Source organism: Solanum tuberosum, unplaced genomic scaffold (genome assembly GCF_000226075.1).
Source record: "Solanum tuberosum cultivar DM 1-3 516 R44 unplaced genomic scaffold, SolTub_3.0 scf00633, whole genome shotgun sequence".
Lineage (NCBI taxonomy): Eukaryota > Viridiplantae > Streptophyta > Magnoliopsida > Solanales > Solanaceae > Solanum > Solanum tuberosum.
The window spans coordinates 51850-62057 of record NW_006239553.1 but is presented as its reverse complement, the minus strand read 5'-3'; the positions used below and the strand labels follow the sequence as shown (position 1 = coordinate 62057).

The following is a 10208-nucleotide window of genomic DNA, read 5'->3' as shown; positions in this document are numbered from 1 at the left end:
AATGATCATCTAGACGCACATTCCCTTGACAATTGAGGTCTAATTTTGTTATAATTATGGTTGGTGATGAATAGTGCCAATATTTTCCAAAGGGAAGAGACTTTCACTATAAGTAAAAATGCTTCTAGTCCGATCAGGAAATTCTTGGACTTCAAAACGTCTCCAACTATTATTCTTGACATCATAAACAAAACAAAGTAAAACATCACTTGATGTTAATTTAATTGCAAATACAATTTCTTCACCACCATACTTGCAAATCTTATAGGTACTCAAATATATATTATTAGGTTTCCATCCTAAAGGAAATTGAAATATTTGATGTTCCCATTTTCCTCCTTCAAAAATCAATAGATGAATGTTTTCCGTACACCAAAACTTTGAAAAATTCAGAATTCCTAATTTTCCATTCACTTCTATTAGCATATAGTCAAATTCGCTTTCATGTATATTATTACCAAATAATTCAATCAACGTTGTGATCCTTGTGAAAATTTCAGATTTAACATCGAACGCAACTATACAATACTCCGAAGAATAACAAAACCGATAGATAATTCCACTAATGCAAATTCCAGATCTATATGGAGTAATATAATAATCATGTTCGGCATATTGTATCATCTCCCTCCATGATTTATCTATGCCTAGAGTGAGAACCCATGCTCTCGATAATCCATCGTTAGTATCAATCGTCAAAATAACTTTATATTTGTTTTCTTCGGGTTCAAAACCTATTGAACATACAAATTCCTCGCCATGAGGAAAAACATCAAAACATTTCAAGTAGGGAGGATATCTTACTTCTCTCGTAGCGGGATTGCAAATTGCAATATACTTCGCATTCCATATGCAAAACAAACCATTATCATACTCAAAACGAAGATAATAATCCCAACAACCGATAATGTGATCATAAAAATTATTAAAATTCTCAATTTGATAAAACTTGGTGGCATTTTCATCTTCATCATGCTCTTTTACAGAGCAAGAAACATCGTCTAGGATTGCAATCAACTTGGTATCACCACGATTGACCTTAGAATAATTGGATAAATGGAGATCCACAAAATTTGGTTCCAACACAATTGAATCATAAAATTTGGAAACACACTTGAAACGCATTAAAGACGGCTGAAGTTGTCCTAATTGGAGTGAATATTTTGTAAAGTTGTTTTATAAGTCTTTAAAAATTTGAACTTTTGGGCTTCCATTCTTGATCCAATAAAGCCACTAACAGGGCCTTAATCTACTAAAGCCCAAGTCCACTAGTATAGGCATGCAATCAACTTGGTATCACCACGATTGACCTTAGAATAATTGGATAAATGGAGATCCACAAATTTTGGTTCCAACACAATTGAATCATAAAATTTGGAAACACACTTGAAACGCATTAAAGACGGCTGAAGTTGTCCTAATTGGAGTGAATATTTTTTGTAAAGTTGTCCTATTGTTTCTATTTTTTGTAAAGTTGTTTTATAAGTCTTTAAAAATTTGAACTTTTGGGCTTCCATTCTTGATCCAATAAAGCCACTAACAGGGCCTTAATCTACTAAAGCCCAAGTCCACTAGTAGCTTTGTTTTGTCATAAGAGCCCAAATAAGTTAGGCCAGCCCGATATGAAAATTTTCATAAATTTTCCTTTGATGCAAATATAAATAGAGCCATAGATCAGGATACTATTCATTTACGCTCTTTTTATCTATTTATTTTATAGAAAAAAATTGTTTATCATGCACATTTTCATGATAGTTCAATTTTTATACTTTTTTGGATACATTTCTGGTGTTCGACATTAAAATTTAACTTTAATTAATTTGAATTCGTACCGTGTAAGGCCTATTTAGAAAAAGTCTTCCTATCAAGAACTTTTATTCATATAGAAATTGAAACCTCTAATTAAGAAAGATAAAATCTCGATCCTTTGATGGAATAATTCAACTTCATAATTAAAACTCATGCGCATATTGAATGGTAAGAGACACATAGAATGAGTTGAGATCAATCTTGATTCCTTCGATTCAGAATATAAGTCAAAGCTATTTTAAAAATTAATCAAAGTTAAAAGACGAATAAAAGAAAAATACTAGTGGAACTAATAATAATTTATCTTAATCTATTTTCCTAATAAAGCTCATAGATTCTTGCACAATTATGTCAAAGATGAAAAGATAAACTTGAATATTTTGAATTTCTTGTCTCTTTAACGAATAAGTACTAGTATTTCTAAAGTAACTTTGAAAGATATTCCATAAAAACAATAATTTTTTAAACTTTTTTTTTGTCCACGTGAAATATATGCATTTATTTTTAGAAACCACTTTAATATACTGTTTTTATATATATGGCCTAACAATTGTGCAGAATCTCACTTACCAATTTTTTTTTTATAATTATAAATTAAAGCGACCGAAGTGTTTCTTATTCAATTCTTTAATTTGTTAATGACATCCATATTTAGCCACAAGTGAAACTTGACCTAATAATACTTTTTTTTTCAAATAGTAATAACAATCACTTTTTAGTTAAACGATCGCTTTCTGATTAAACACAGTTAATTTCATGAATGATCATTCAATTTTTATTCACTTTATTAAAATTATCAAGACTCAACTTTGTCTAAATATAACACGGTAATATATTAGCGAAAATAATTGAGACATTTTCTACCATAATTGGACAAAATTAAGTGTTTTTTAGTATAATGTTTTTATTAATGAAATGCAATACAATTAAATTGAAAGATTGCCTTACTGGAGCTCAGGTCTTCTTTATTAAAAAACAAGAATCAAATTGAAGATGATTAATCATTTTTTTTTTAGATAAATGTTATAGCTTCTTTATTAAAACAAGAATCAAATGGAAGATGATTAATCTTTTTTTTTTCCTTTTCTTTAAGGCCAATAATTTCTTAATTACTACTTCGAGATAGGGAAAAACCAAATTAGTGTATTCATGTACTACAACAAGAAGCCACGACTTCATTATTTGATACAACAAAGAAGAACAAATTAAAATTTGTTCATAAATCTACACTTACAAAAAAAAAACGAAAAAAAATAAATACAAATGAAGTACTACCAAGTCATATATTTACAACGCTACATTTGAAGCACTTTACTCCTCCTTTCATAAGGATGCTCGCGAATCTGAATTAATCAGACTAAGGTGCAGCAAAGGCATCATCGACCCATCTAATGATTTGAGAATTAGTACTAATATTACTATCATTTTTGGAAGAAGTTTTAAAATTAGGAAAAGCAAGAAAAGATTTGAATTTGTTGAGTTGCTTCCTGTGACGTATTCTTCTTAGTGCTACATCTTTGTTCATAATTGGCCCTGTTGACTTCAAGTAGATTTTGCTACTTACACATCTTTCTTCATCTTCCTCTTGAATAATTTCTTCTTGAAAATCATCTTCAATATTATCATTTCCATAACTAGAAATAGTACTAAATTTCTTGTTTCCTTGTGGAAAATATTTTTTTGGGACTATGGAATTACTAGACATTATAAATATGTGGGATGTAAGAAAAGAAAAAGTTGTAGATTTTGATGATGTTTTTTGTTAAGAGATTTTTATTTGAAGGGGAGATGTATGTATGTGGTTTTTATAGGGAAAGCGATAGTGGCTTATTAATAAAAAAAATGTAGATTAGTATATATTATATTTAACTGTATAAGTCGGTGGTTGGATTATTTTTTTATATAATATGGTGGTGTTTTCAATGCAGATGTTGAGTTATTGGATGGGCCTAAATGAATTTTCATGGATTTTTGGTCGTGTAAGTCCAAATATTGATTTTGGTCCAAATATTATTGTTCATTTTTGCATTGATCTGTATGATTTTTCGTAGAAGCATAGAATGGGTTGGGCTTTGGCCATGTGAGAATTGAATTCTAATTTGTAAATATTCTAACTTACAAGTTACAAGTATAGACCCCTATAAACAATCTAAGTTGTTAGTTCTCATTCCGTCTCAAATTATTTATTATGTATTTCCGTAAAAAAATATATAATAAGGAGGTGTATTTGATAAGTTTACATTTGTTTATATTTTAAGATATGATTTTTTTTCATTGAATATTTACGGATTTGGCTCCCCTCCATTACCCTTTCCCTCCATTTCGTCAAGTACACATCTAGATGAGAGATATGTGTACTATTTAATTGTTAAAAGTCAAGATTATATCGCATTAACTAGTATCATATCCATAGTTAGGTGAATAAGTTTTGGAAAAAAATCTCTCCAAATTTAGTAAGAATAATGAATTCTTCTCAATTTTTGATATCCACTATCCATATATTTAAATCATTAATTTTCTTTTATATTTAAATATTAAAATGATAACAACGTTTAGTTTGTTTAGCCTAACAGTAGTCTTACAAAATATTTTGCCTTTAGATTGATGTTTTATTTTATTTTATTTTTTAAAGATTTTATTTTTTTGATACTTTCACATTTGTAATTCTAATTATGCATTTTTTACTTCCCATTTTTATTATATGATTTCTATTTCAATCTAATATTTCACATTTGTAATTCTAATACTTTCACAGTAGCCTAATTATGCATTTTTTACTTCTCAACCTAATATTTCAAGAATAAATTTGCTAGCATAGGAAACAATTTCTTAACTATGGTTATGATACTAGTTAATGCAACATAATCTTGACCTTTGACAATTAAATAGTACACATGTCTTTCATTTAAATGTGTACTTGACGAAATGGAGGGAAAGGGTAATGGAGTGGAGCCAAATCCAATATTTACTTTGTTGATGTGTTGTCAAACTATAATTGTCAATTAATTGAAGTGTGAAGTCCTTAAGATTCAATTACTACTAAGGTGAAAATGCAAAATTACCTTTAAGGCCTCTATTTCACCTTCCACTATAGGTCCGTAGAGAATTGGAAATTGTTAATAAACTTCTCATAGTATTCACAACAATAAGAAAAATGTTACACACTATTTTTTTTTTAAAATCCAAATATTCCTACGTTATTTTCTTGATTACAAACCAGATACTACTTTGTGTTAAGTTCAACTTAATTACTTTAATGATTATTAACACTGTATAATACACTGATCTTTGGGCAGATTGGTGCATTATTTCTTAAAAGTGCTCGATCAAGCATAATTTAAGAGTATCACTACACGTTATATGTTTTTAATTTTTTGTCAACTTTTCTACGAACGACACCTAGCTAGCTAGTTCATTGCACATAATGTCCGTTATGTCATGCTTAGATATGTTTTTTCTTGTGTTCCAAAATGATAGCTTTTATATAACCAAATAAAAAAGATAGATAAAATTTCAACGATCAACAAAATATGAGTATGGTCTTGAAATATATTTTTGGAATAAACTTTAAAATATCACAAACGTTGAGTCTCGATACTTGAATTGTTTAGGTTGTTTTAGAACAAATTAAGGACGAAGGAAGGAGTACTTACCACACCACCACAACCTTAATTTGTTCATACCAAAACAATTATTCTTATAAATCTTAACCGTCAAGATAATGGGTAACTTTTTATTACTTAACCCAAAATATACAAAAATTATTCATTACGCAAGCAAATTATGTATTTTTTTCTCTGTTAATTTTTTATTTATTTTGAAGACCCTGTACTAGTGAGAACTTAACCATATTAGCAATTCGTGTATGTGGTTAAAGTTGGGATTGGAGTGATAATGTTTAGCATACTATGGAAATTAAAGCATAATAAAAGTGTAATAATGTATAAATACACTAGTCTTTCTCTTGCGTTTCATCTTCTATATAAATATAAGGACACAAATAAATCAAATTAAATGGATTCAACGGTAGAGAATTACTTAAAGATAATAAGTTTGTATAACTAAACATATTGTTGATCAGGATTAATTGTATTTCTTATTTTCCAACAACAACGTACAACATATATATCCAATATTCCATAAGTGGAGTCTGAAAGGATGATGCATATATATGCACATAACCTTACTCCACCTTGTGAAGATAGAGAGATCATTTTCGAGTATTTCTCTTATTTTCCATGGTTCCTAGCATCCGAGAGTATGAATTCATAACTTGAAATTTATGAATTCAAAATTTTATTATTTTGAGTCAGTAAAAAATAAATAACACTTGAACTATGAATATCCTTAAAAAATAACCTCTCTACGTCTACATATACACTGTTCTTTTCAAACATTATTTATGATATATAATTTCTACAAATAACAAATAAAGTTATTAAAATAAATACAAAATTTAGATTAAATTTACTATTCTGTCATTCACACTATACTCACCATGCATTTCACCCAAAAAAACAAAAAAAATTAAGAAGGTTAAAACATAAAGTGTATGGAACTCATAGTGCCTTCACATGCATTAGATATCTATAAACAACATATAGGTAAAAGAAGATTGAAAAAGTACCATATATTAGGTTGCAAAAAATATTGAATGATCAAATGTTCTTCCATTATTTACTTTCCAAGATTGAGTAGGACGACAGCATAGTCCTTTCATAATTAATAATTAAACAGTTTAGAAAAGCCCTTCCACACGGGTGACCCAGGATCGATTCCCCTCAATGCCTTCTAAGTCGAGCCTATCTCATAGAACTTGCCTAGTGCGATTTATATTCATTGTGTAATTTGCACGTTATTAGACACTGAGAGTTTATTAGTGCGCACAAAGCGCTCACCCGAATTAAGGTAGAGACTGTGACAGAACTTGTAGCGGCTACAGTCCTGCGAATCATCGTGGGTTAAAAAAAAAAAGTCCTTCCACATGCTCCCTTTTTTCATTTTTACCCTAAACTACTTGACCTAAGTATAGTTAGCCCCTACCATTTTTTCTTATAATAGGCCCTATATTATTTATGACCTATTTTTTCTATTATAAGATTCACTATATTACTACGTGGCAGTATATATAGTTTTTTTAAGAAAGTGGGACCCACTTGTATACTTTATTTGGGCCCTATTGTTGCCGAAAGGATCCGAGGAAAAATATGATACTTTTAATCGTGTCAGGTAATTAACGGATAACTGGTATTGGCTGTAGGGATATGTTTTTGTATACGTGTCAGTTGTCCCGCTGCAGTTTATTTGGCCGTTGAATTTGAAGGAAGGGGTATAATACAAGACTATTTTATTAATATTGGTGAGATTAATTATACTGACATTATTTTTTATCGAAGGTTTGGTTTCTGGAATGTAATGAATAAGGTGTATTAGAATGTATATAATGTGTTGTTATTATGTGTTGTTAATACTATGATTTATTAAGTGTAAGAATAATACTGGATATGATGCATGTATCAATTATGTCAGACTTAAATTTGTAAACGAACATTGTTCTATAATTTAGTATTAGGAGTACTATATTTATACACCGAGGCAAATCAGATTCAAACCGTGGCCTCATGGGTCGTTCATCTACCTTGTACCAGCAGCACAAGAACACTTTTATGTTCCTTATGGATGCACTGTTAATTATATCTTAGTTTCTATCAGTTTTTCAAGATAGATGTATATATAAACACATGATTTTTTCCGAAGCTAAAGAGTGTACTTTCTCCCACTGATAAAGATGGGTCCGCCTCTGTTTATATACCAAACATAATTAAAAACAATGCAAAAACTAAGGGACAAGGTTGGTCCAAAAAATTGAAGATCGATATAATCTGTCGATTTTTTTATTTTTTTTTAAAGCAATTTTTAGTAATGCTACCACAATTCCTTGATTAGGACAACGGAAACCCTAAGATAAATTGTTGATGGGCTTGTCGTTATCCATGATTTGGTTGTAATTTGTAAAGCCCGTTCGTTTTCCTATTCTGTTTGTTGTGAGTGTTTAATTAGTCCATTTTAGTGTCCATTTTCTTTTTATGGTGAAACAATATGCATGACATGACATTGGGCGGCATTACACAAATTTATATAATTCAATTAGAAAATTTTGTTTGTTAGTACTCTTTTTCATATATTTAGTTTATTAAGTTTTGACTTGATGCATGAAATGTAAAAATATATGTATATAAAAAAAAATTAGAATATAACATATATTTGCTTTTAAAAATTTAGAACTCGATAAATTTTAAAAAGTTAAAATATTTTTATATTCATAAGCTTTAAATTTTAATTTGCGGATAAGGATAGGTTGTCAAGCCCTCATCTTTTGCGTTTAAACTTCAAGGCATGGATAAGCATTAGGATAAATGCTTCAATTTAGAATCATTGAGTTTGAGATTCTTTTAAAGATAATGTTTTATAGAGTTTGAAACCTTGGGAACACGATTTCATTTTTGTTTATATATTAATATATATCATAGGATATATTCTTGGATTTTTGTTAAGATAATTGTAAGGTTCGAGTTCTTCCCTATTCATGGGGCAACTTTTAAAGTTTGTATTTTAGCAGCCGACCACTATAAGCCATTAATATATTTGGATCTAATATTTTCTTGTCCTTACATTTCAAATATATTTAGTAGGTTTAAAGATATATATCTATCATTTATTTATTCCCTTTTGGCATATTAAGGTTGCGGAGCTTCAACCTTGAACACTAAAAACATTACTTAAAAGAACAAATTTGTCCTTTTCATATTACTCCCAGTCTCATTTCATGTGACACCATTTGATTTGATACGATATTTAAGAAAAAAAGAAGACTTTTGAAACTTATGGTTTAAAACAATCTATACATATTTATGTGGTTGGAAATCATTTCATTAGGGGTAAAAAAGGTATTTTAAAGTTCAAACTGTTTCTAATTATAGTAAAGTGACACTCTTTTTGAAACGAACTAAAAAGGAAAATGTGTCACATAAAATGAGATAAAGGGAGTATAATTTTGTTACTTTTTGGTACTATTATTTTGTAAAATTAACACACAAGTCTTCTACAAAGAATCATTACTCAAACTAACACCTCTTTTGCTCCATAAGCAGCCCCTAAAAAGTTGTTAAATGTTTTGGTAAGGCGTGGGGAGGATTTCCTTTTGATCAATATACGGTATAACATCTCATCACACTATTAATTTCTTTTTGCTAGTTATCGTTCTAAAATTCAGAACCTATGAAGTTAAGGAAATATCCTAATTCTCCCTATGTTTGAGTTACTGGGATCAAAATGTAATATTTATTCATATTTAATAGGTTTGTTAATTTTAATAAATAACTATACTAAGAGTGAAGCAAAGCTACTGGATTCAGCTGAATCCGAATTAATACTATATATACATTTGCAAGATTGACAAGTTATAAATATGAAAGAATCAATTCGACGCATGGTGAATGTTATCAAGATTCAAGGGCAGCACTTGATAATCTTTGCTGCCGAAGCACATTCCACAAATGGCCAGAAAATTCAGAATTTATTAGGGATAAGATGCTTCCATTATTAGGGATAAGATGCTTCCATTATTAGGGATAATCTTTGCTGCTGAAGCACATATAACTATTTATTTATATAATCATCTTCTAAAACTTAAAAAACATTTTTCAACACTTAATACTTATTAACTACTTTTAATCAGCTAACTCAAACGAGCTAGCTTTATGTCATATTAAGATAAAACTAAATCATTATTTTGAAGAAAAAAATAGTGGCATATTATAAATATATATAAGCAAGAATCAACTAAAAGTAAATTATGAAAAAAGATTAACAAGTTGACATGAGGCTGCAGAATTCTTTAAGTTCTCTCCCTGTTTATGACTTAATGTATATAATCATGTTCTTATGTTAATTAGTTGTCAAACCCCTAAAATATAACTTTATTGGAATCTTATTGGAGAGCCGTGCATAAACAGTTTATTTAAATTCCATATACTTTTCTGTTGCCAAAAAGTTCCACGGTGTCTGTCAATATAATTTATTTTGTTTGTTTTAAAAAATAAACAGAAGAAAATAACTTATGGACATTAGGGGTGTTCACGATTTGGATAAAAACCGCTCCAAACCGAAAAACCAAATCAAATCGATAAAATAAAACCGATTTTATTTGGGTTTGGTTTGGTTTGGTTTTAGATTTTTGAAAACCGATAGTATTTGGTTTGGTATGATTTTATTCGAAAAAAACCGAAGAAATAACCTAATCGAACCGATGAATTATATACATATATTTTATTAATATACATACTTAATATATTATTTTTATAAACAATTTTAAAGATCTTATATATGTTTTCATTAAA

At 29.0% G+C, this 10208-nt stretch overlaps 1 protein-coding gene across 1 annotated transcript; it reads right to left on the bottom strand.

Annotated features, from left to right (window-relative positions):
* LOC102598149 (uncharacterized) lies at positions 1-1127 on the bottom strand. Its single transcript, XM_015304879.1, has 2 exons — positions 805-1127; positions 1-174 (listed from the first exon to the last, which is right to left on the bottom strand). Exons 1-2 carry the CDS (start codon positions 1123-1125, stop codon positions 55-57), a joined length of 441 nt encoding a protein of 146 aa, XP_015160365.1. The 5' UTR covers positions 1126-1127; the 3' UTR covers positions 1-54.
* Positions 1128-10208: the final 9081 nt, after the last annotated feature.